This window comes from Mustela putorius, unplaced genomic scaffold (assembly GCF_011764305.1).
Source record: "Mustela putorius furo isolate JIRA1106 unplaced genomic scaffold, ASM1176430v1.1 tig00003853_pilon_pilon_pilon, whole genome shotgun sequence".
Classification (NCBI taxonomy): Eukaryota; Metazoa; Chordata; class Mammalia; order Carnivora; family Mustelidae; genus Mustela; species Mustela putorius.
In genome coordinates this window covers 52,152,275-52,179,338 of record NW_025422005.1, presented here as the reverse complement: position 1 = coordinate 52,179,338, position 27,064 = coordinate 52,152,275, and the positions used below count along the sequence as shown (strand labels likewise).

The following is a 27,064-nucleotide window of genomic DNA, read 5'->3' as shown; positions in this document are numbered from 1 at the left end:
AATAATCTTTATCAAGTGTCTGAATGAATGTGAGTTTTCAGAGCACCCTTTTCCTCTACGAGCAACAATCTTCCATAAAGTATTCTAGTGTTCCTTCCAGAACACAGAGATCATATCTCCTGTTTCTCTGTGATCCTGCTCCTAACCCCTATGCCTAAGCCCAATCCTTTGTCGAGAGAGGAACTCAAGAAAACGTGTGGGGAGAAAAAGGGTTATGTAAGGTATCAATACAATTTCACTGGTGTTACCTACCTGTGATCTGATTTTCTATTTCCCCTTGCATGTGCAAAGACTCCATATAGACAGTGCGGTTGCCAATAAATCTTGCACATGCAATCCCTCTGTATGGCTGACAGAATCCATCTTCTTCATACTCATCTCTAAAAACAGAGCACAGACATTTAGCTGGTGAGTTGGCTCTAACTGTGTGATACCTGAAACAGTCGCTAGGGGGAGAAGCTGAGCACAGGATTCCCAAAGCTGGGCTAAGGAAGTCAGGCTTTTCCTCAGTTCCATCCATCACTTAAAACATCTGCTGGTCACGTTGGTCAAGTTTCCTTCACCCCCAGAAAATCATTCTGAAGCGCAAAATCATCCTTAAATAGGGGAGAAAGCATTTTTATTTTCGCAGCTGGTGGTGGGCTGGAAGATGATGTAGTTAAAAAAGTAAAGAGGAAATGAGTTGGGAATCTGGCCCCATGGTCTACAATTTTTTTGTTTTGTTTTGTTTTTTAAGCACAGATTATTTCTGCTTCATTTGCTACAAAGGCGTGGGCGCCTTATCCACAAGATGCACTCCAACTGATGTGTCTATTGGGGGCTCCACGGGGTGAGGAGTTGGGTGCGGCTGGAAAGAAACCAGAGGGCAGTGCAGCTATGTGGTTCTTTGCTGCTTAAGACCCATTATCTCTACCCTGCAGAGAGGTGTCCAGGCAGCCCCGGGACTGCACAATTTCAAATGAGTCACTAAATTCCAGGAAATCTACAGAATGTGTCAATGAAAATCATGCTTTCGTGATCCCCGAAAACTTTAAAGATAATCTTAAAAACATCTGTGGCCTCAAAATTATAATAAAAATAGTAGGGGGAGTAGATTTTATTCCTAAGACAAGGGGATGCCAGATAGTGTGGTTAGTGTCAGCGTGGCAAACGGCTGGAGGTGGAAGGCTGGAGGGGGGGACCCAAGATGGGAGCTTCGGCTTGAAAGGATAAAGGTCGTAACATCCCACGAGGGTCTACCATAAGCACAAGACACCAGAGTACAGAATATCCAGCTGGTTCTCAAAAGCAGACCACAGCCAGACAAAAGGCCACCTGCCAGGCTTCTGGGCGGACTTCAGCCCAGTTCTTCCTCCTCTGTTAACCTGGCTGGAATCAGTACATTGTGTGAATAAAAAGATCATTTTTTCCTCTTTGGTTTCTTCTAAGTTGAAGTACTTTAGAGCAGAAATCAGGAGAAAACTTGTCTTCCTGGGTTTAACATCTGCATGTCCTTAGCCAATCTCTCTGAGTCCTCTGAGCTATGGTTTTTTTTATCTGTAAGATGATGATGATCACTGACCTCTCTACCCTATAAGTGAAAGTCATGAGGATCCTATGAAATAATGTAAACGTTCTTACAAAGTGCTACTCAGAGGTAACACATGCTTATTATTGGACTATTTATGATCACCAAAGAAGACATTTATTTAAAGGACAATCATTTACTAAGCTCCTATTCTGTAAAATTGACTTGGAGTCAGTCTTATGGCCCTAGACTTCCCCCTTGGGGGTTCAGTGTAGAAGTCGAGAAAGCCCACTGTAACAGGAAACCAGGTGAAAAAAATCTCATAGAGCTGATCATTAAAAGACCAGTGTCCAGAGGCTCTCCACTCCCCATTCACTCCAACAGTCTTTTTGGAGGTGGAGATTGGGGAAAGTATCTTCACTTTTCGTTCCCAAAAATCTGTCTTGCAAAGCTCTTAAAAACTTAACCTTTAAGGACACACACAAACGAATCTGTCACCTACCTGACATGAAGACATTGAAATTTTAATGTTGTAAAATCCTGCAAGCACTCCACATGTTTACTTTCATAAATCCTAGAGTAACGTTGAAGCCTTTTTGGCTTAAATTTTACTTGGGTTGTAAAATTAACCCTACTTTTATTGGGTAACTAATACCGTAAACCTATGGGGAGAAAGAAGTTTCTCAATGACCTAGCCTTGGATCTTGGAAACCAAAGTACTGAGACCAGAATGCACTTCTACACCACCCTTCTCCCCCGACTATTACAGATGATGCCTTTCTATCCCTAGGCATTAGCCGAGGCCTGGACTTTTAAGGTGTCGTTATGAGAACACTTCTTCCTCCCCCACGTTAAACTCTCAAGGCCTCAGTTTATATCTCTTGGGAGGACAAAACCCTGGAATTACCCCTAGATATAAATCCCCAGCCTACTGGGAGTTCCCATATTTTATGTGTGAGGCTTAGGCTAAACTTCTTACCACCTTTCCAGTTCAAGACTCTAAAAAGACTCTTTGAATACTTTTTTTTTCCATAATAAAAAGGAATGCAGTTCCTTGGTTGCCTATTTCTTATCAAGGGCTTAGAACTGCAGGTGTATTGAATTTTTGACTGTGCCCAGAATTCCTGATCTTCTGACCAGTGTCTTGAGGACAGAGAGAAAAAGCAAAACAAAACAAAACAAAAAAACAGCGCATAATGTCATCTGTGAGGGAGTAGCTCTCAGCCCTGGTTTCTGTGAAGAATCTTCTCAGAATGCTTTTGAAAATACCCATGCCTACGCCCCACCTCAGACCTATTAAATCATCCTCTCTGGGGATGAAGCCGGGCAGGCGTGCTTTTTAAAAAGCTCTCAGGTGATCTGAATGTGGTTGAGAGCCACAGCACTAGAAAAACAAACCTCTATTAAGTGTCTGCCACTCTCCGTGCTGGGTACTATGCTAAGTGCTTTCTTCCAAGTAACCCCTTATGTAGTATTATTATTCTTATTTTACAGAGGGAGAGACTCAGGTTCGGAGAAATAAATGGCTCAAATTCACAAAGCCAGTTCATGGTGGAGCTAGGATTGAAACTTAATGTTCAAGCTTAAACCATTTATGCCATATTATCAAATCTATCATGACATTCCTTTTTCCGTATTACTTTTAATTAGATCAGCCCAATTATAAATAAGAGACTTTCAAATGAACCTTTATTCTGTACCAGGAACTGTGAAGTTTCACTTACATATACCATTGATATTAAATCATTAAATCCTGACAACAATCTTACCAAAAAAGGGGGACATGTAATCATTCCCATTTTACAGATGAGAAAACTGAGGGTCAGAAAGAACAAAGAACTTGTCTAGATTTACACAGCAAGTAGAGAAGCTAGATTCGACCCAAACTAGCACTTGTAACCATGGTATACAGCTTCCCTCCAAAGGTTTATGAAGGTTTTTGCACTACTTATAGGGGCTTTCTGCTGTGAAGGTGCCTTGGTGTCTCCCTGGTGGCAAAAGGATTTCCTTTGGAATATAGAGTCTCCGTCACCTTTCATGCTTTCCATTTTTCTGCCTGTCTTTTGGCTGGAGGGGAACCAATATTCCTCCAACATTCATCAGCTCTAAGCTTTTCTCCAGCTCACGCTTCTTTCATCATTAATTTTGCTGAGCAAACTTAAAAACGCAGAGCACACGTCAGCAAAATTGCAAGGGCACTTGCAGTGAGCATGCTCAAGGCTGCGTTCTTTCTACAGAGAGGAGGGTGCACTGTGAATGGGCAAATGGAATTTTGCACCAACATGTGCCGTCGACCTCACCGTGATGTCAAGAAGCAGGGATGCTTTGTGATGGGGATTCATGCTGTCTAACTCATAAAGTAATTTAGTTACCATGTTGTCAACCCTGATAGCCTTCCACCTCCAGGGTCTCCCCAAGGAGCTTATGAGAAATGGTCATACAGGGCTAATTAAGAGTGACATGACCAACATGGCAGCAGTAGGGGCATCTACCCATGATCCACTGGAGACCAATGAAAGGGAAATGCTGCCATTACAAGTCACAACCCAAGGGGGTTTTACAGTGACAGTGAAAATCAACAGCTACAAATTCCCGGGCCAACTTCTCAGGTTAGTTGACTAAAGTAGAGAACTCTGATGATGGAAAAAGCACATTGCATAGTACAGGGCATGTGGAGACTATCTCGTTTTGTGAGCTGGGAGAAGGAAAAGAGGAGAAAGGATAGGTGGCTGGGGTAGGAAAAGTGAAAAGTTGGAGAATGCCCCTAATGGATGCCCAAATGGGGTTGTACCAATTTTGGACCATGAGAGGTCCACGACAGCTCTCCTCAGAGCTTCCAGGGAGGCTACCTCTCCAAAGGCTGTCTACATTTAAGGGATGCAAGAGAATAAACTCAACAGTTGTCTTGGATATATGACTTAAAAAGAAACCCTGAACTATGACTAGAAAAACTGGCAAAATTCAAATAAAGTCTGTAAATAAGTTTATATTGGAGCCAAGATCAAGAGTCAGCCGCTTAACCTGCTGAGCCACCCAGGCGCCCCAATAATTTCTTACTTTTGATCATCACACTATGTTTATGCAAGACATGGACATTAGGAGGAATGGGATGAAGGACATATGGAAATTCTCTGTACTATTTTTGCAACTTTTCTTAACTATAAAAATATTTCAAAATAAAAAGTAAAAAAAAAAAAAACCTCTTACAGGATGGGGGAGGGGTGGGAACCTTATTGTGCGTAGACAACTGGAGATGCTATGGAGTGAGGGGGTCAGGAAGGCTGTCAGATGACCTCATTTACTCTTTATAACAAACCTTATAACATTCCCTCTGGGCCTATCCCTGGGTGGCGGAAGTCTCTTCACTAACAATGCACTTACTTGTTTGAGCCTTGGCCTACTTCTAAATTCAAACACTTCCAGGAGAGATGACCTATTTGGTCAGGAAGCCTTAGTGTAGATTGATTTTTGCTAGCTGCTGCGGGCACTTTCATCTTTCCTGGAAGCTGTACGGCAACAAAGGTGGGGTCAACGGAGAGGTCTGTGCTGGAAGAAGGCGGCACTCTTCCTTGACTTGACAGTCAGGTCTGGACCCCGCTTTGTGCCGGATGACTGAGAAGGCAGGCTGGGAAAGGAAGGTGTGGGACTCACTAGTACAGGGGATCTCTGTCATCTCGTTCATCATTCTCTTTGTCACAAAGTGATCTTTTCAAATACAGACCCAATCAGGTCATTTCCTGCCTAAAATTATCGTTTCCCACTCACTTCAGTTTCCTGACTGCAGCCTCCAAGACCCTTCATCATCCAGTCCCCGCCCATTTTTCCACCTTGCTCCTGCCAGTCATGCCTACACAAACCTGATCATACTAGCGACACGAATGACCTTGCTAGTCTCAAAACAGGGGAGGCAGTTCGCTGTTCCTCTGGCTTGGCTTCCCCTCTTCCCAAGCCTTAGAAAGGCTTCCACCCTCTTTTTCTCCTTGTGAATGCCTTCTTGTCTTCAAGTTCCAGATGCTAAGTCCTCCACGAAAGTTCATCCCTGACCTCCCCCTAAGCCAGTGTCTTTATCACACATCACACCCCTCCCACACACCTCTGACCCCATATTCTGTTTGTCTTTTTAGTGCCCATCTCGCTGCCACTCTAAAGCAAGGACCATGTCTGATTCAACTTCCCACCTCAAGGCCCCCATACAATGCACACCTCAGGAAACCTGCTTAATGAAGGAAAGGAGGCTGCCAAGAACTGTCCCCCTCCAGATCTTCCAAAGTCAAAAAGAAGACTCGCTGCCTGACAGGCCAACACCTGACACAGATGTCATAGATGTGGGGCTGTCCCAGGCCAGCCCACCAACATGTCTGAAGCATCTTCCACACGGGAAGCCACTCTCTTCTCCCTCAGATTTTAGGCCTGCATGGGCAGGCCTAACAGACTTATGGATGAGTTAGGCCCTAAAAAGCTCCCCATTGGGATAAGACAACCAGTTAAAATGGACACCTCTCCTTAGTGGGAAGAGAATGGATATAAAACTACTTTGCTAACTATAAAATCTTAAACAAACAAAAATAGTAAACAGGTACTCAAATACTTGAAAACAAACATTCATAGCAGTGCTATTCATATTAAACAAAAAGTAGAAACAACCCCCAAATGCTCATCAATAGGTGAAGGGGTCAATGGAAGGTGGCAGGTACACATAACAGAATATTATCCAGCCATAAAAAGAGGAATGAAGGACTGAAACATGCTACAACATGGAAGAATCTTGAAAACATTACACTAAGGGAAATCAGCCAGACACGAAAGACCACATATTTTAATGATCCTCTTTATATAAAATATCCGGAGTAGATAAACTCAGAGAGACAGAAAGCAGATTGGTGGTTACCAGGAGTGCTGGGGGGAGGGAGCAATAGGGAGTAACTACTCAATGGGTATGGAGTTTCATTTTGCTATGAGGAAGATATGTTGATACTAGGTAAGTGGTCATAGTTAAACAACATTGTGGATGTGTTACTTGCTACCCATTGGCCCACCTTAAAATGGTTATTTTTCATGCTATGTGAATTTCACCTCAATTATAAAATATATTTTTATATGCCCAAGGACAAGCTTGATGGACCTGGAGAGAGGGTCAAAGGTTGGAATTTGCAGCTTCAGATCTGGGGAGAAGTTTTGGGGATGGCTTTGTGAGTTGCTTACAAGCAGACTGACCTGATATAAGCTCAGGCAATCCACACAGTCTCCACAAGTTTCTTAGTTCTGATTCTTGTGGCTATTCATGAGAATGCCAGAGAGAGTGGCCTGTGAGCCCACAGCATGGCGGCCTCATGTATACAGATGGCAGTGAAGGAAATAATTCACCACTTGTGGATATTCCAACAATCACTTCCTCTTAAGAGCTCCATTTTGAGCCATGAAGATGAAATCACATCAAACTGCCCACCCTTACACCTCTGAATTTGGGTTTGAAGGAAAACTCTCACACAGTTCAGAGTATCTCCAGGTGTGATAGTGTATCCTTAGGTGTGTCCCAGTAAGCAATTTAGCAAAGTGTGGGTTAGTCTCTTGTTTGTGAAGTAATTTCTTTCTTCTTTTATCTACCACCAAAACATTTTTATCATAGCAAAATAAAATCCCATATTCATTTAGTAGTTCCTCCCTATTTCTCCCTCTCCCCAGCTCCTGGCAACCATCAATTTGCTTTCTGTCTCAATGAAATGATCTATTCTGGAGAAGAAATAATAACTTACCAGTGCCTACCCCAAAGACCATGATGGCCATAGGTGGATGGGAAGTATCCCTTATAAAATTTATAAATCAGTCCATGTATTAGTTGCTCAGTTAAAACATAGCTGCAGCAGATCCACACACATCGTGCTCTCCAGGGCCAGCTCAAGTAACTTTGGGCCTGGGGGCAAAGTTTCCCACCTCAGAAACAGGGATCTTCTTGGGAAATACAATAACATCTCTCTCTCTCTCTTTAAAGATTTTATTCATTTATTTATTTGAGTGGGGGAGGACCAGAGGAGAGGGACAAGCAGAATCCACATGGAGTTAGGACCCTAAGATCATGACCTGAGCCAAAACCAAGAGTAGACCGCCCAACCAACTTAGCCACCCAGGTGCCCCAGTCACATTTCTTAAAGGTAAAAATCTGCTGTTTTTTATTTTAAAAGGGGGGGGCACATAATAAAACTAAGAATCTAAGTAAAGAATGCAAAATTATTCCAATATGGATAAATGATCAGAGACATGGAAACTTTGAGAACAGATTAGAATCTGATATGGTCTAAGAAGTTAACTACCTATCCGAAAATACCTCTATCTTGTTCCTGAGAAGACTCTGGGCCATGCAGCATCCTTGGTTAATTGCAAACCAAGAGGAAGGAAAAGAATTTAATTCTCATCAGCTATAACTACACACCCTCAGAGAAGGGGTGTCAGGACAAATACAGGTGGAGACATGGAAAGAGCTGGTCAGAACGAAGGAGAGAAGGTGAAGGTCCTGGTGTGTCAAGAATAGACTTTGCCTCAGGCCAGCAGTGGCCAAAAGATAATGGGTTAAATATGTGATCCCAAACTTATCTCACAAACTGTCTTCTACAGACTTGTCTATAAGTGGACATCAAAGAGGGTAATGCGTTAACATAGTTGACCTTTAAGGTCAGCTTTCAAAGTAAGCTAATCCAGACCGTCAACCCAGAGGGGCAATGACTCATAGAAAAGGCCTCAATCTATCAGGCAGAGAACTCACCTAACTCTTAACATCCCTTCTCTCACTAGAACACCTCTGTGAGTTCAAGAAATTCTGACGTGACTGTGTCAAGTATCACGAGCTATTTCCCATACCCAGACACTAACAATTATTAACATTTATTTCCTTAGCAAAAGCATGCCTTGCTCTTTCTCACAGCACTTATTTGCTTTAAATAATTAAATTTTAAGGGGCACTTGGGTAGCTCAGTTGTTGGAACATCTGACTCTTGGTTTCAGCTCAGGTCATGGTCTTGGGGTCGTGGGATCAAGCCCCGCATTGGGCTCCACACTCAGCGTGGAGACTGCTTGCCTCTCTGCCTGGGCTCCTCCTCCTGCACTCTCTCTTTCCCTTTCTCTCACTCTAGAATAAATAAGTAAAATCTTTAAAAAAATTAAATTTTAGAAGTTTTTTTTTCTTGGCTATGAACCATTAAAACAAACAAATGTTCTGTCATAGTTTCCAGAGCAACACATAATAGTTACTTGTGTCCAACTCAGAAATGGGAAGGTATTGGCTTTGCTTCATAATGATGTTTGGAAACACAAGGGTTGCATTTCACTCTGGAAAAGGAACAGAATTGCCCAGGCTTGTATCTCACAAATGTGATTTGAGGGAAAATTATGCATGTAATATATTTTATTCCTATTTAAAGACACAACTGAAAGGACAGGACTGCCCTAGTACCTATTTGTAAGAATGTGAAGATCACTAATAAAAGAATGGGTGATATTTTGCCCACTCTTATTTACTGAGGTTTTTGTGGTAGGTGAGCTTTGTACCTTATAAGAAGCCCTGGGGTATTTTCACTTTTCCTTCTATGAAGGGCCTACTTTGCCCCTCACCTTAAGGCTGGAGCTGGGAATGCATAGGTGGGACTTGGAACCCCCAACAACCCCCCTGCCCCCAACAACCGAGTTCTCATTAGAAGCTCTTTGGATGTTTTCTGGCAGTTCTCCAAGTATCAGGCATTCAAAAGACCCCTAAATTTGCCCACTGAGACTAAAAGAAGTTTGGAAGAATATGAAATTCACACATACCAATCTGGTCAGATTTTCTACCACAAATGTTACTAAGATTTCTTTGACTTGTTTTTCACTTTCCTTTTATGCCTTTGGTCATGGATTGAAAAAAGAGTAGGTCTGTGGAAAGAGTGGTAAAGGGAATTTAGGGACTTCTTAGGAGGGTTTAGTTTCATATTGCTACTCAGAAGTGGGGGTAAAGCCCAATCCCTAATTCCTGCTTTTCTGTTTCCGCTCAGCTTTGTTTCCCATAGCTTCTGTGAATGGCAGTTATGAAAGATTACCAGTCTCCATAAAAATCAATGGTGAACTCAATGCTGCTCCCAACCCCCAATCCAAATAACGGTAATACAGAGGGGCCCATGTCAAGTCTAAAATCTTACACCTTTAAAAAAAAAAAAAAACTGTAGTAGCAGCAGAAATTCATGTTAAAATAAGGATTGATTTGTGAAGTACCAAATGGGAATATAGTAATTAGACCAGCAATATCTGTTAGACAAGAGGTCTCTGGAAAAAATTTATGAAATTCAATGGGTTCTTCAAGGAGAAATGTGGAATAGTGGTGGGTTGCTGGGGGGAGGGGCTCATATTTTTGGTATTCAGAGAGCAACAATATAATCTCTGCTCACTAGGACTCTACACTCCTCTTCCTCTTCAACCAACAAGTTTGTCGAAGCCTTGAGCTGAGAATAAGAGGTCATCCAGTTAAGGCTGGGAAGGCTTCTGGAGGAGGTGACAGCTTAAAAGAGGAATAATTCAATAAATCATGGATTCAATGCAGTTGGCCTTGAACAACACAGGGGCTGGGGAGCTGAATCTGTGAATAACTTTTGAGTCCCTGAAAACTTAACTACTATTAGCCTACTGTTGACCACAAGCCTTACTGATAACATGAAGAGTTAATTAATTTATTTTATATGTTACAGGTATCATATACTGTATTCTTATAATAAAGTAAGCTAGAGAAAACATTAGTAAGAAAATCATAAGAGAAAATACATTTATAATGTTGTACTGTATTTACTGAAAATAACCCGCCTAAAAGTGGGCCCCCAGTTCTAATCCATACTGTTCAAGGGTCAGCTATGGTATGCTAGCCAAGGTAAGTGGAGTCAGAGGCAGAGTAAGGCTAAATGGGACTAATGGGAGGAGGGAGTAGGATAAGCCCAAGGGTTGGGTGTTAACCTGCAGAGTCTGGGCCAGTAAAGAGGTTCACCATTCCATTATTTCTCTGTTATTTCACTCAAATCTTGGATTTTTACCTTGGAAACAAACCAGAAAGTGATGTGATTAGGGATAGTGTGGCAAACAGTGGGACTGGAGATCTAAGACTGAAGATTAGGGTCCAAGATGGTTGGTTCAAGCTTGAAGGGGCCCAAGCCATAATCTCCCATAAGGACTTGCAATAAACCCAAGAAACAGAGTCTAGAACATTCAGCAGTTTCAATGGAAAGAGCTGTGCCTGTGTCAGAGGTGACAGAAAATGGTGTGAGACTGCTGGCGGAGCTGGTGGGAAAGGGGACAGTGAACTCAGGCAGGCGCCATGCCTGTGGCTGTCCCCTGGGCCTACCATCTCATGGAGTCATTCAGTTGCAATGGGATCTTGCAGGCCTCTGGTCCAACCCTTTCTAAAGGTGAAAGAACCAAGAGTGAGTGGCTGTGTGACTTGATCGAGTTCACCAAGTAGTTAGATGGACAGAGTGAGTGCAGTGGAAAGAGAGGCCTTTGGAGACCCAGAAAAATACCGGGTTCAATCTTAACAGCTGCTTCCTAGCTGCACGTGGCCCTTGGCTAGGTATGGAGTCTCTCAGAGCCTAGATGTAGGGAAGAGAATTGGGATTAAACTGCCACTTCTACCTCTACTTGGTCTGCTCCCTAAACTGCCTCCCATCCCATTAAAAGGGATGGGCCCAACCATTGCCTTGCCTCCTCACTTGCTCATGGGCATTGTTCTGGCAACTGTTCTTTTTCTCTTATCACCATTTCCCCCCATCTCTATCGAATCATTCCCATCAATACACCAATGTGCTGTAATATCTCCCATTTTATTTTTTAATTTTAAAAAATATTTATTTATTTATTTGTTTGTTTGTTTGTTTGTTTAGAAAGCATGAGTGGGAAGGACAGAGAGAAACCTAAGTAGACTCCACATTCAGCACGGAGCTGGAAGGTGGGTGGTGGGAGACTGATCCCATGACCCTGAGACCACAACCCCAGCTGAAACTAAGAGTCAGCTGCTTAACCAATTGCAACACCCAGGTGGCCCTTATTTTTTCCTTTTAAAGATTTATTTCTTTATTTAAGAAAGAGAAAGGGATAGCACAGGACCAGGGGAAGGGGCAACAGGGAGAGAGAGAAGGAGAGAAGCAGGCTCCCCTGCTTTGAGCATTGAGCCCCATGTGGGGCTCGATCTAATGATCCTGAGTTCATCCAAGCCAAAATCAAAAGTTGGATGGTCAACTGACTGAGTCACCTAGGCGTCCCTATCTCCCATTTTATTTATTTATTTATTTTAAAGATTTTATTTATTTGACAGAAAGAAATCACAAGTAAGCAGAGAAGCAGGCAGAGAGAAAGGAGGAAGCAGGCTCCCCACTGAGCAGAGAGCCCAATACAGGGCTCGATCCCAGGACCCTGGGGTCATGATCTGAGCCAAAGGCAGAGGCTTCAACCCAATGAGCCACCCAGGTGCCCCTATTTCCCATTTTAAAACAAATTCTTTTTAGATTGTGTCCCTGTTCAACTACCTCCATATTTTTCTGCTCCTGTTTATAGCAATACTTCTCTCAAAGGAGTTCTCTACACCTGTTTCCCCCAGTTCTTCCACTTGCTCTTGGACCCAACCCAATCAGGCCTTTGCCCTTCCATCCACTGAAAGAGTTCCTGTCAAGGTCAACAATCTCCATGTTACCAAATCCAATAGTAAATTTCCAGTCTTTATCTTTAGTGATTTAGCAGCAGCATTTGACACAGCTCATCACTCTTTGAAACCTTTTCCTTCACTTGGCTTGCAGGATACTGTTCTCACTTGGTTTTCCTCTTATTTCTCTGGCTGTGCCTTCTTGGTCTCCTTTGCTAGTTTAAGACTTCAGTCATTGAGAGTCCTCAGACTCTCAGTCCTCAGTCCTCAGACCTCTTCCTTCTACTCCCACTCCCTGCTTGATCTTCCCATTTCCTGGCTTTATTTTTAATTTTTATTTTTTATAAAAAGAGAGTGAGCAAGAGAGCATGAAGGAGGGACAGAAGGAGAAGGAGGGAGAAAGAATCTTAAGCAGGCTCCACACAACAGCAGGGAGCCCCATGCAGGGCTTGATCTCATGACCCTAATATCATGACATGAGCCAAAATCAAGAGTTGGACACTTAGCCAACTGAGCCACCCAGGCACTCTCTCCTAGCTTTAAATGACCACTTCTGTGCTGAGGACTCCCCAAATACATATCACCAGCTGAGAATACTCTCTGTGAACTTCAGCCTCCATATCCACTTGGGTATCTAAAAGGAATTCAAACTTCACATGTCTAAAATTGAACTCTTTATTTTTCAACAAGATCATTTGTGAGTTCTTCGATCATCCCCATAAATAATAATTCCTTCCTTCCAATTGCTCACAACAAAAACTTCTGGGCTCTCCTTGACTCTATACTTTTTCTCATAGCCCTATCCAGACCATCAGCCCATGTTTTCACCTCCTTCAAAATTTACACCAAACCCACCTTTGCTGAACTCTGGTTCAGGCCACCATTACCACTGCATGATCTTTCCTAACAGCCTCACAACTAGTCTTTCTACTCACATTCTTGACCATCCTCCACCATCTATTCTCAACATGGTGGGCGGAGGGAATCCTTTGAGGACAGAAACCGGTTCATATCCTTCCTCTGCTCAAGCTCTTCCAATGGCTTCTCACACTAAGTGGAAAATGGAGTCATTACAACACCCTTGCATAGTCTCCTGCCACCCCCACCATTTCTCTGACCTCAAGCTTATTGCTTTCCCCAACCCTTACCTGTCTAATTAGTATCTTAGTATCAGATATACTCTCTATCTGTATCTATATCTACTGATACCTTTATTCTTTATATTCAGACTTCATGGGGACAGGAGATTTGGTTGGTCACTGCTACATCCCCATTGTGCCTAGAAAGTAACTAGTTGTTGAAAAAATTTTAAAAAATGTTAGAAGAGTGAATTAAATCTCACTCGCTTTAATTTTAACTTCTGGGTGGTGGCAGCAAAGAGGGAGAGCCTGAGTTCATGCAGCAACCTGAAATACATAGTCAGATTTTCCACTTCCCCATCTGGGTAGTCAGCCTCCCCATGAATTCTGTTGACTGGAAGGAGAGAGGGCGACCTTTACCAGTAGCAACATTCTAACTTGAAAACGAAATTTGTTTTCAAAGCCCTTCTTGAATTTGAGCCCTCTCCTCCCTCCTGGCTTAGGTGCCCACCACCTCTCAGCTGTTCACCAGAACAGTCCCCTGACTGGGAGGTTGGCCTTTAGTCTTCTGCTCTTCCCATCCACCCTTCATGAGGCTGTCCAAAGGCCACTTAAAATGGAAATCTGTGTCACACATGTAGCTGACACTCCCCATAAACCAGACTGGGATCCTCAGGTACACAATAACTATATCACTTCGATGAATATAGGACTGGAAGGCCACGGATTACTTAGCAAGTCTAGTTCTCAAGTTACAAGAATTCTCTCCCTTCTTCTTTATTTCCTCCACCTACCTTCATGAGATATCAAGATCTTTCTTTATGTTCAATGATATTCTCAGCTTTGAGGTAGATTTTTAAAAGTAATCTTTGACTTCTAGCTATGGGCATCATTTGTAATCATACCTAGATGTTTGCAAAAGTACTACATTGCTCCACACAGAAACTACAATGTCAACAACAAAAAGGTGGGGTGGAGGGGAGAATAGATGGTTTTTTTACACCTGCCATGTGCCAGGAACACCCCTCAAGGTAGTAGTATTTTCCACATTATCTAGTTGAGGAAACCAAAGTTCAGGGATTAAGTTTCTTGCCCAAAGCCTTCGGACTCACTCCACATTTCCTGCTGTTCCCATTATGAGAAATACTATAAAAAATATATACGAGAATATATATTTAGTAGAAAAGACACAACACAAAGCAGCATCTGCACAGATAATGCTGCTATATAAAATAGTTATAGGTACACAGTCAAGGAAGGAATTTAAATGGAAAGGGTTGATGTTGATTTTATTGGACCACGTGTCTTCTAAATTGTCCCAGTGCTTAGTAATGATACGGTAGTTAGATTAAGAGTATTGTGAAAACAAGCTTGAGGGAAGTTGCTCACTTGTATGGTATACTGCTTAGTCAGCAGAAGGGAGAGAATTCCTCAAGCAGTAGTTGGAGAAGGCTTTCTGGAGAAGAAGGTAAGGGATAGATTTAAAGCCAGATAGAAAGAAGATGAACAAAAAAGATCCCCCCTTGGCAGTCTGGCTTGGTTGAAGGCCTCGCTACCCAGCAAGGACTGCTCCCACCTCCTAGATACTGACAGGAAAAATGCTGGCCAAGTAATGTTTCAAGTTTCTCTGGGGCATTACCTAACAAGCAGGATGCTGGGACCGATCTTGGCATTGCTGACTGGAAAAGTCACTGGGCTGGAAATCAGAAGGCCAGGGTCCTTGGTCCTGATTTAGCTGCCAAAAAACTTTATTTCCATCTAACCTTGGATAGGTCACTTAGCCTCTTTTGTCCTCATTCACTCCATTTGTAGATTACAGAAGTCAAACTATACAGTATGTTCTTTCCAATTCTAATCTTTTATGGTCACTCCAGTTTGAGGTCTCATTGTGTCCCACCAAGACAGTTGTGGTCGCCTCTTAACTGGTGTCACTACCTCTTTAGCTTGAGACTGATCCTTCATGCTGCCACAGGATGAGCTACCTAGTAGGTAGACCAGATCACCTCCCGCTTACAACTGCAGTGGCTCTCCACTGAAGAAAGCTCACAGCGACAGCCCTAGCAGGTTAATAGGGATTATAAGGCCCCGAATGACTCGCTCCATCCACCTCTTCAGCACCTGCTAATGCCTCCCTTAAAACTCCAGGCCCTAGTGATAAAGAACAGCTCACAGTTTCTGAGGACATTGTGTTGTTACAGACATTTATGCCCCGGCCATTTCCTTCCAAGAAACCCACTTCCACCTTTCTTCACCTGGTTCACTGTCCTAGCTCAATCTTACCATCTTTAACGTTCTTTCCAGAAACCTCCCTGATGAGTCCCTGAGCAGATAGATATGCTCTCTCTAGCATTCTACACCTACTTCATGCTACTGTGATTAATATTGATATGTCGGTTCCTCTGCCAGGCAGAATGTTCCTAAAGCACAGCAGCCATTCCTATTTTTCTCTATAGTCTGAACACATCCCTAATCTCCCTCCCAGGATATTCAGCACGGTCGTAGCAGGCATCCAGTAAGTGTTTATGAAACTGTACTCTATGCTTCTCAGGTACAGATACGAAGACTTGCTTGGGACTCCAACACCATCAGCATTCGGCAAGCCTGTGTTTGAATATGATCCCAAAGGTGGACTAAGGCAGGTTCCATCCCTATTTCTCTAGTGCACTTTGCTAGCTCCCCAAGAACCCTGCAGCCCCAAATCTGTTAGTTTCAGAGTCGGCAGGTCAGAGGTAGCTTCACCACTTCCCACCTCCTTCCCCCAGTTCCTCTAACCAGAAACACAAAGTCCTCGCAGTCCTGGTGTCCAGGTTGCTGTTCTACAGGCCTCGCGGTACAAAAGTGTATCGGACTCCACTAGGGTTATTATTTTAAGCATTACTAACCACCCCTAGCCTATCAACTCCTGGCTTTGTAGTCATTTCCAATTGGAATGTCTTTAGGCTGAAAAAAGACAGGTTTGTGAAAAGACATAAACATCTCTGGTGAGAGGTGACATATGTTTTCTCCTAGTGAAAGCAAGGCACTCCTGTAGATTCTGCAATTTTTGGACACCGCATAAAATACATCTCTTGGGCAATTAATCTCCTGGCAGGCTTTGAGTGAAGCAATGACTCCATGTTTTCCTTTGTCATTGTTAGAGAGTTTAACAGTGCATCTCTCTGCTTTATTCGTGTCCGGAAAGCCAAAGACCGCCTTGGACCTCTGCAGCAAGCATATGTAAAAACACTTAGTGTTCACACGTTTGATTTAAATATTGACAAATTTTTTCATTAGAACATTAAACCCTCAGCTTTATTCATCTTAAATGCTTTCCAGGAGAGTGACTCCCCCCACCCCACCATAGGGTGACTCCCAGTAACTCAATACAAACCCTATGAGCACGAGTAGCACGGAACCTGGTAGTCTATTGTGCTCACATTCTGTGGTGAGGCAGCTGTAACTGGTTAGAAACCAGTGCTGGAAATAGTATTTGGAGCTTTCTTGGCAGATTTCTTACATCGTTATTCAATATGAACTGCAAATCATATGCTCGTAGTTATGAAAATGTCAGGAAACTCCTAGTGTTCATGCTTTGTTTGACAAAGCTATTTTAGAGCAGTGTTGGAAGGCAGAAGAACCCAGCATTTGGGATGTAGAGGAAAAGAACATGCTCCCATGCCCAGCCCTTATTGAGAAGTTGATAATTCAGTCCTATATGACAAGAGCTCAGCTCTGAACTGATGGACGTACATTTCATGCAGTCCTGATTGGCCCAGGATATGTGTCAGAGCTACTAGAGATCTGGAAGGAAATGCAAGAAACTTGTTCACTTCTTGCTCAGTTTGGATCAACTGAGCTTCAGAGCAGGGTCAGCAAACTGCTGGACTCTTACTCTGGGCGGCTGAGTGAGGCCCCCAGGGACAGGAGCAGGACTCAGGCAGAGCCGAGAGAGAAGGGTAAAAGCAGTAGGGGGAAGAGAAAGGAAAAGACTTGGTGGAGAGAAGGGAATGGGGAGGAAAGGGAAGCAGGAGGAACAGAAGGAAGTGGTAAAGAAAAGCAAAATATGAGATTATTTTCACATCTAACAATAATGAAGTGGATCTGTATAACGCTTCCACATAATTATAATTTAAATTTAGATTCTTATCATGCTCTTGTAAAATATGCAATTCTTCATCTACCCTTTAAAGACAATGATTGTTGTGGATATTTTAAAAAATAGAAGCACAAAGACGACAATTAAAATTACCTTATATCCAGAACCCCCAGATACTTGCTATTAACATATAGCATATATCTTTATGCACACATAGAACCACACAATTAAATTCTTTTATTACAAAGTAGAATTATACTGGACATAATTTCTTCTCTTTGGTGTCATATTCATTTTCTATATCATTTAATGTTCTAATAAATCCTAAATGATTTTTAGTGGCTACAATTAAACATTTAGGTTTGGTCCAGCCTTTCATTATTTATAAAAAATGTTGAGGAGAGCCTGGGTGGCTCAGTCAGTTAAGCATCAGACTCTTAATTTTGGCTCAGGTCATGATCTCAGGGTCACGAGATTGAAGCCCACATGGGGCTCTGTGCTGGATGTGGAGCCTGCTTAAGATTCTCTCTCTCCCTCCTCTCTGCCCCTCCCTGCTCACTCTCTCAAAAAAAAAAAAAATGTTGAGATGAATATCCCTGTGTATGAATCTTTATATACATCTAAGGTTATTTCCCTAGGCCAAAAAGAATGAGTGGAATTATTTTCTAGGCCAAAGGTATGCATAGCCTCAAGGTTTTTAGATAATTTTTAAAGAGTCTTCTAAGAAAATTGTTATGATATCTATTTCCACCATCCATATTGGACAGTGTCTGTTTCCTTGCTCTCACTGCTAACAAGTACCTGCAAGGTAACTACTATGTCTTATCACTTCTTTTTAAAGATTTTATTTATTTATTTGACAGAGAGAGAGAGTACAAGTAGCCAGAGAGGCAGGCAGAGATAGAGAGGAGGAAGCAGGCTCCCCACTGAGCAGAGAGCCCGATGTGGGGCTTGATCCCAGGACTCTGGGATCATAACCTAAGCCGAAGGCAAAGGCTTAACCCACTGAGCCACCCAGGTGTCCCTGTCTTATTGCTTTTTAGGACTGTATCTCATTTTTATCCTCAGTGAAGTTAAACAGCTTTTTCATATGTTCATGTTTGTAAAACATTTGTATTAGTTATCATGTAAACTGCTTGCACATTTGGTACATTTTCTCTGTTCATTCTACTGTTGCTATTATTATTCTTGTTAGGTGAAGAAACCGATTTTCAGAGGCTGACCGACTTGTCCTAGATCACATAGTTAGCAAGTGACTAATTTGGTTTTTTGAAGTCGGCTTCATGTCATGACAAGCTTACAAGCTTACAAGGATCATGAGAATCTCCTAAATCTAGCATGGTAAAACCAAAGCTCCAATCCACTGAACACCAAAATAAAATCAAGGAAATTCGCAACAGTACAACAGGGTGCAATGCCCTGTAATGAAGAGTGTCAAATATCTTGTTCCTTGATTATAGTCGCCAAGCTCTGAGCTTAGAATATTTGCAAAGAACAGCAGTAGCCTAATAACCACATTTATAATGTGTTTCATTCCACTGATCTCTAGTTTCCTTTCCAAATTGGCAAACCTTAAGTAAATCTGCAGAGAGATGATGTGCGGAGAGATGTCAAGGAAGGTGAGGCTCCCTAGGGTACATGTGGATGGCATATTCTACTGGTGAGAGAGGGTAGGAAGCTTCCAGAAAGGCTGATTGAGGCTGGGGCATTCAAGAGTTGGAATGTATTCTGAAATGAGGGAGGAGCCGTCCTGTCTTCCTATATACTGGTCAAGTTCAGCTAGAGCATCAGGCTCTACTCTGGGCACCAGACCCATACGCATACACCATCATTCCTGGAAAGCAAAGAGACCAGGTTGGTGAAGAGAACTAAACTCAACCACAAGAGGAATGGTTGAAGGAGTGAGAGAGGTGACTAGGGAGGAAGACCTGAAGGAACAGGAGAACGTTCTTCAAATGCTTGAAGGAGACGCTGTGCCCCCTACTAGACAGGTATGCTCTTCAAGTTCCCCCTTCACCTCCTATCTCCAGTATCCTGGCACATGGCAGTCAGCGAGAAAACACATTTACTTACTGATAGCCTACTAGGTGCCAGACACCCTACCCGTGGGGGAAAGACAGAGCCCCTGTCTTAAAGGAGTGCATATATTTAAGGTATCTAGTACATGGCTATTGAGGGTGGAGGAATATAAAAGTGAATGAGTGAAAAACTATACTTATCAAAACGGTGAACAGGAGGGAACACATGGACTGAGATGGCAAATGAAGAGTGTGTCCTCAGAAATGGCTGAAGAAGACCAGGAAATGCCCATGCTTAGAAAGCTGAAGCCAGGTTTGCAGAGAAAATGCCAATTAGTTCCTTCTCCTCCATTATCACATTACCAAATCACATCTTCAACTAAGCTCCAGCTGGGTAAACTGCATTTCCCGTCCCCTGCTGTTTTTATGACACAGTGCAAGTTGCTTAACCTGATGCATTAGGCAGCTCACAGATTGGAGCCTGTCTGTCTTTCCAGTCTTAGCCTCTGCTATTCAGATGAAAAGAAAAGAATCAAACAGAAAACTCCCATCTGGAGTCTAAGTGCAGGTGAGGGTGGCCAAGGGAGGCATCTTCGATGATGTTTATTGGTTCCTTGATTCCACAGGGATTAATTGAGTGCCTGATCTATATCTCTATCATAAGGGCTACTACCTGGTAAGGAGGGAATAGCAGGAGGAGATACAGCAGTAGTTCTAACCATTCATGCTGCAGTACTGAGTGCTTACTATGTGTCAGCCCCAATTCTAAGCACCAGCACTCAGTGGCATACCCTGTGTGGGGCAGGGGAGCTGTCTGATGGACACAGCCAACACAGGGTACAAGATCTGTGGAGAATTTAAAAATGATAATGAAAACAACTATTAAGCTAGTCTGCTTTTATTACCATCATGGAACTGTGATTCAAACAGTGTCATATAAGATACTCCTTTCCACCAGGTGGATGATCCCACTGCCTGCCCTAGGTATGCCCCTGCAGTTGCTACCGCAGCGAACAAAACATCCCCCAACTCCTGCCCCCATGAAGCTTACATTTTGGGGGTGGTGGTGGCAGGGACTCTTTTCTTCCATCTTGAATAGAACTGCCTGTTAACTGGTCAGAGACCAGAGTTACATGTGGCTATGTACCTACATCGTAGCCAGAGAGATGTGAGCGTAAGTGACACGTACCACCTCTTGAGTCAAGTCCTTGTAGAAAGAAAGTGAGAAAGGAAGGAAAAAGGAAGGAAGGAAGGAAGGGGTGGGAGGGAGAGAGAGGAGAGCCATGGACAGAGCGGGGAGAGAGGGAGGAAAGGATGGAGAGAGGAAGGAAGGAAGGAAGGAAGGAAGGAAGGAAGGAAAGACAGAAAGAAGGTTGGTTGGTTAAAGAGAGGAAGAACAGAGGTCTGTGCTCTCAGAAAGGAAAGGGTGTGTACCTGATGGGAATGTGGTCATAAAGATGCTGAAGCCATCAAGGACAAGATAAATGCCATGGGTTGAGTTTGGCAGAAAAATAATAGACTGGGTCTGGGTCTCAGGATGGGCATGGGGAACAGAGCTACACTTCTAGCTCTGGGCAGCAACCTCTGGACGAGAGAGAAATCAATTTCTATCTTGTTTAAGTCATTTCTATATCTACCTACCTATCCATCCATCCATCCATCCATCCATGTGTCTATGTTCTATGTATTCATTAATCTATTACAACAGCCTACACTGTATCCTAATTAATACTGAGAGTAGACTATAAACAAATAAAGGAAATACCCAGTGTGTCCAGTGTAAGTGTACGCAGAAAACTTCAGCAGGGGTGAGGGAGAGTGAGTGCTGGTGGATGGGAAGCTACAATGTCACTATTGCTTTTAGACCTACATGGCTCATCACAGTAATTGCTAGCCACACCTGCCTGTTGTTGAGCACCTGAATGTGGCTAGCCCAAACTGAGATGCATGGTAAGTGTAAAATATACTCTGACTTCAAAGATCTAGTACCCATAGCATGAAAGCATAGTATCTCATTAATATTTTTTATATTGATTACACAATGGAATGATAATATTTTGGATCTGCTGGGTTAAATAAAATATATTGTTAAGATTAATTTCACCTGTTCCTACTTTTTAAAATGAGAAATGTAAAATGACATTTACATTTTACATTTACAAATGTCAAATGACATTGTGTGGCTCACATGATGGTTCTACTGGATGGCGCTGCTTTAATCTCCCTTTAGCAACTCTGGTCCTGTTCCTCCCTCTTCCCTCTTCCTTCTTCCCCAAGGCTGCTGCTTCCATCGTGTCACTGACTACCCCCAACCCGCCCAGGTTCCAGTCTTTCCACAGTCCTCTCCAGGGGAGAAAGTCCTGCTCTCTGGGTATGAATTTCATCAAGAGCAATCATGATCATCCATTAGACTCCTTCAGAGACCCAGGAGAGAGTGGCCCCTACTTGTAGGCAGAGAGCACAACTACCTCTTTGGAGAGCAGCTGAGAAGCACCAGAAGGCTTTGTCTCTCAAAAAAATACCCCTCTTCCCAACTGGACCACCACTATACATGATCTTACCCCATGAAGGCTTTGTCTTTAACTTTCATGTTTTTGTTTCTAGAAGGCCCAGTCAAAGAAAAGTGGTCTTTGGAAACTGAGCTACAGTGTTCAAGAGGAAGGGCTTCGTGTCCTGTACAGCAGGGTTCACATTCTAGCTCTGCCTTTCCCCACCTGTATGGTCTTGAAGAATTTCTTGGCTGTTTCAGGCATCCATTTCTCCAAAGCCAGGAAACTATGACCCACACCTTACACCACGGTTCCACCTTTAACACACATGCCATGGATACAGTCCAACTCTCAGACTAAAGACCCCAGGCCCCTAGCCATCCCTCTTAAGAAGCTGTTTAGAATCAGGAATAAGGATAAAAAGAAAATATGACTACAGGGGTATGAATCACCTTTGCTTCCACTGCCTCACGGAAAAATTCTGCCAACAGGGAGTGGGCTGGGAAAAGCAGTAAAAGGGGAACCACATTCCCATCAAGTACACACAATAAATGTCAAAATTCCTGTCATGCACGTACGGCATTCTACCTGGAGGCTAAGGGGTCAGAACTGTGCACGAAAAAAATTAATTGAAATGGTTCTTCAAGAAGAAGGGAAAACAGGGCAACATGGCGTAGCCTCCGTGAAATGTCCTTTTCACAATAGCCCTCGGGTTACGCCACCCCGAGAAGGCCTGTCAAGGTGATGCTGGCTGACGCACGATGAAGTGTTTCATTAACACTGTCAAATCATGACAACATTTACGGGTCCAAATGCTGCACCTTCACGTGTTACTCAGACATAAATCTTACCTGACTTCACAGAGCTGGGAACAGTTGACATACCAACAGCTTTCATCCATGAATCACATCGGGGAGTCAACGCTTTCTATGCATTATTCCATTTCACTCTTACCGCAACACTGGGAGCTGGCTAGACTTAACCCTAGTTCTCCAAGCCTCAAAGAGCCTTCTCAGATTTTCCCCTGATTGGGGGAGCACCAGACTGAGGGTGAAAATCGGATCCCTCTAATGGTTGGCGATGCTGCTAAACATATAGAAAAGTCAGGGGCACCACGTTTGCATTTATAATACAATATTAAATTCCCAAGGATGGGATTTTACCTTGAATATTTAAATTATTTTTAGGGAGATGAAACGCTAGTGAACTGATCCCCCTGACTAGGAAGCGGACTGGGAGTACGTCCTTGATCGGGAATGTCTCAGGGAAGGCCGTGCGCACTGCAGAACATATCGGGAGGAAGGCAGGGATGGCAAACCTGCCAGGGTGAGGTCGGGGCATTTTTAAACCTCTGGATCAGGGGCGCCTGGGTGGCTCAGCGGGCGGAGCCTCTGCCTTTGCCTCAAGTCATGGTCTCAGGGTCCTCGGATTGAGTCCTGCATCAGGCTCTCTGCTCATCAGGGAGCCTGCTTCCCTGTCTCTCTCTGCCTGCCTCTCTGCCTACTTGTGATCTCTGTCTGTCAAATAAATAAATAAAATCTTTAAAAAAAAAACAAAACAAACAACAAACCTCTGGATCACTTTGCTTATCCATGAAATGGGAAGATTTGTCTCTGCAAGGCCTGGATCCCTGGGGTTTTATATGACAGTGTCTGTGAAAATGTTTTAGTTGGCCCTAAAACTCCACCTGAAGTCTACCAGACTGCTCTGTGGACGCCAGGGGATACAGAAAGGCAATCGCTGGGGGAGATCTGACTTTTCCTACAGGCCTGAATGATTTGGAAAATGTGATTTGTATAACTTCTTCCCTCCCTCATTGAGGAAAGAAAAATATCCCGTTTTTAAAAAAACCCAAACCAAATTGGAGTTGAATTAGAAAATAGTGTTACACGATGGGATCCTGCTTACAAAGCACTTTCCACGCATTATCTCATTTGATCCTCAAAACCACCCTCAGAGGCAGATGTTTTAAAGATGAGGAAAATGAAGGGAATGACTGGCTTCCACTGGATCACTGGCTGTCAGCCGGCAAGGTGAGGGCCCGAGACCAGGTCTGTTGACGTGAAATCTAGCGTCCTTTTCTTCGCGTAGTTTCCTCCAAGCTGAGCCTCCGTTCTCCCACTTCCCCATCTATTCCTTGACCAAAAAACTGTTTAGCAGAATATAATTCAACATCACTGGTCAATCACTGGTCTTTTTAGTTAATCAGGTGTTGGCTGAGGAGCATATTTGTTTTTTAGTACTGTCCAGTATCTCAGAGGGTTTGAAAGACAGATTATACTTGACCTCTACCCTCAGGGATCATGTAGTCTTTCTAAACAGATAAGATATAAAATGTCGGAACCGCAAGAGAGGCAGTGCATCAAATCATATTGCACGGAATCTTAGTGTGATAGACTCAACAGAGGAAAACAACACAGGAGGCTGGGAGTAGTATGGGGAAAACTCCCTGGAGGAGGTGGAACTTAAGCTTCCTCTCAAAGTCATGGCAGAATAGAGGCCAGAGGCCAGTTTCTGAGTCCCAGCTAAGTATTCTCCTTCATACAGGTTGGTGCCGAAGGGAGGGGAGTTTATATATTTAAAATGTCTTTTACTTTAAACACACATGCACACACACACATACCACTAGTCCTGCCAAGCAGAGAATGCTTGTTATATAAGAGTGGTTCATATACTAGTCAAAATGACCATCATGACATCAGTAAAACTGGACAGTGCTCAGAATAGCATATTCACTGCTCTTGCAAAAGAGCTATACTTTCTGAGGCAGCACTCATTTAAAAAAAAAAAAAGAAAAGAAAATAAAGGGCATTCTTTTATGTGGCTTTCCCAAAAATGCAGCCGGGAAATCTAAACGCCCAAGTAGTAAAGCTGCGCCTTTTGAAAGCTTCTTTATATCTACCATGTGCAGATTCACCAGGACTAACATTTAAAAAACTGGGACACAAAACCACGGCGCCCTCCTTTCAAGTTTGATACAGCCGGTATAATGTTCGACATCACTGTTCATAGAAACACTTTTTGATCTGAGGAGATAGGAAACACAGCCATCCCCTGGCTGGAATGTAAGGATCCTACAGAATAGCAGGGATTAACTTGAAAGTGCAGGGGAGTGGGATGGCCTGGTTTCCTTAGAGACCGAGAGTCCACAAGTTTCAGCACATTATAAATCTGTGTCCCCCCTCAAGCCAAACTCTGGGTCTGGCATAGAGTAAGTACTCAATAAATAATGTTGAATGAATGTTAGGAAATGTTGAATGAATGGGGAGCTGCTTTCCTTGATGATTTTGTACTCTCTAGTACTTTGAGAGCCTTATTATAAACATAATGATATTGACCATTCGTTGGCATGTGTATGGTAAGCACTTTAGAAATATGATCTTATTTGCACCATACAATAATCACAAGTGGCAGATTATCATTACTCCCATTTAATAGACCAGAAACTGAGGCGTAGAGAAATGAAACAATTTTCCCAAGTTCACAGCCAGGTCCTCTCAATGCCTAAGCTCATGATTCCAACCTCTGTTTACAATGCTGCACAATCTTGATGTGTATCAGGCAGGAAAAGAGAGAGAGAAAGAACAAAGGCAGATAATAAAAGCAATGTTAATAAAAATACCTAGTATTTATCAAATATGTATACTTTTAAAATAATATACACACTCTCTCTCTTTTAATTATCATTACAACCCTAAGAGGTAGGTTCTAATCAGCCCCTCATACAGAGGAGTAAGATGAGACATATATATAAGAATTTAAGGAAGTTGCTTAACGTCACCTAGTTAAATAAGAAGTGGAATAAGGTACCAGATACAACACTGCACATATTCACTTATCCTTTACTTTAAAAAAAAAATCCAAACCAACTTATTTTTGTCTCACTTATCCTTACTTTACGAAAATTGGACTACAGCAATTTAACAGGCAAATGATTCTGATTAATTGAATATTCTAGTTAATGGAAAATTTACCCCCAGTTGGGTGATGTCCCGAGCCCTGGCTTTCTCACCTGAGCAAAGGGAAGGTGGGGCAGGTTGAACATGGTTCATGGTCCCCGCCAGGAAGTGACTTGGGCAACACTAGGAGCCCCTCCTCACTCACCACTTCTCCGTGGTGTTGAAAGGCAGGTGACACGTGTTTGAATCGTGTCAATCAGAAAAGGCCAAGTGCCAGGTTTGTTAACGCCACTGTACACCACTCGTCGGTTGATCTGTCAGCACTTCCAATACCTGGGCCCTGGGTGCAGAGCAAAAAAGACTGAGCATGTCTCCCCCACCTTGTCTTTAAGGGTGTGGCAGGGCCACGGGCCAGGTGTTCTTCCAGTCCTAACCTTCTGAGGAAGCCAGCTCTGTCCTTCACACCTGCCCTGGGCTCCTCTGTACTCTCAGCGACGCGGCCCCTCCCCCATCAGTCACTCCTCCAGAAACGACTCCTCTTCCGCGTCTCAACATTTCATACCATAGTATCGATGGGGTGTTCACTGACTGGCAAGTGTCCTATTTGGCTGAGGATTTCTATATATTCAAGGAGAATTCGAGGAATTCTGCTTGACGGGCCCAGCTATCTCTATGTTGGTCGTGCTGCAAGTTGCCGGTGGCCTCGGGTTGCTGAGATGGGCAGCAAGGGTAAGAAGCCGGCGTCTTCCAGCACCGTCTCATGATTCAGTCATCAGCTGGGTCTTTTTGGTTTTCTCCTCCCCACAGGTGAGACTCATCTGGGGCCCAAGTTCACCGATCGTGACCCCACACTTCGCAAGTTAAAGGCATGGAGGCAGAATCCCCAGGAAGAGGAAGAGAATGGATTGTCCTCCCCACGCCAAGCACTTTGAACTTTCTGCCTTGTAATCGGCACTTGTCCCCATAAGTCAGAGTGTTAGTACCTTCACAGTATAGGTGCAGGTGGGAAGGGGGTTGTTAAATGTTCAAGCTGCACCTCCAACCCAGATCTGTCTGACCCCCAGAGAAAAATCCCTGGATATTTTTAACTTGGTGCTTTTATTATCTGAGACTAAAACCTGGAACTCCCCCAGATGAACTTGCATCTGGATTTCCTCCAAAGTGAGCTACTCTTTGGAGTTTCAGCTGGGGGTTCTTGACAGACACATGGAACTTGAGATGTTGTGACATCTGACACATTAAACTGGACACACTGGTAATCGTTTCTGTGTAACACTGCCCCCAAATTTCTCTTCCTCTTTGTCCCTTGTTTTTCTTGATTACACTGGGTAGGGGGTGAAGGGGAGGAAGTCCTGATG

At 43.2% G+C, this 27,064-nt stretch overlaps 1 protein-coding gene across 1 annotated transcript in view; it reads right to left on the bottom strand.

Annotated features, from left to right (window-relative positions):
- ROR1 (receptor tyrosine kinase like orphan receptor 1) overlaps positions 1-27,064 on the bottom strand; it is a 409,167-nt gene that overhangs the window by 39,946 nt on the left and 342,157 nt on the right. The window contains exon 5 of the mRNA XM_045064666.1: positions 253-380. Coding sequence (XP_044920601.1) covers positions 253-380 — 128 coding nt within the window. The remainder of the gene's footprint in view (positions 1-252; positions 381-27,064) is intronic.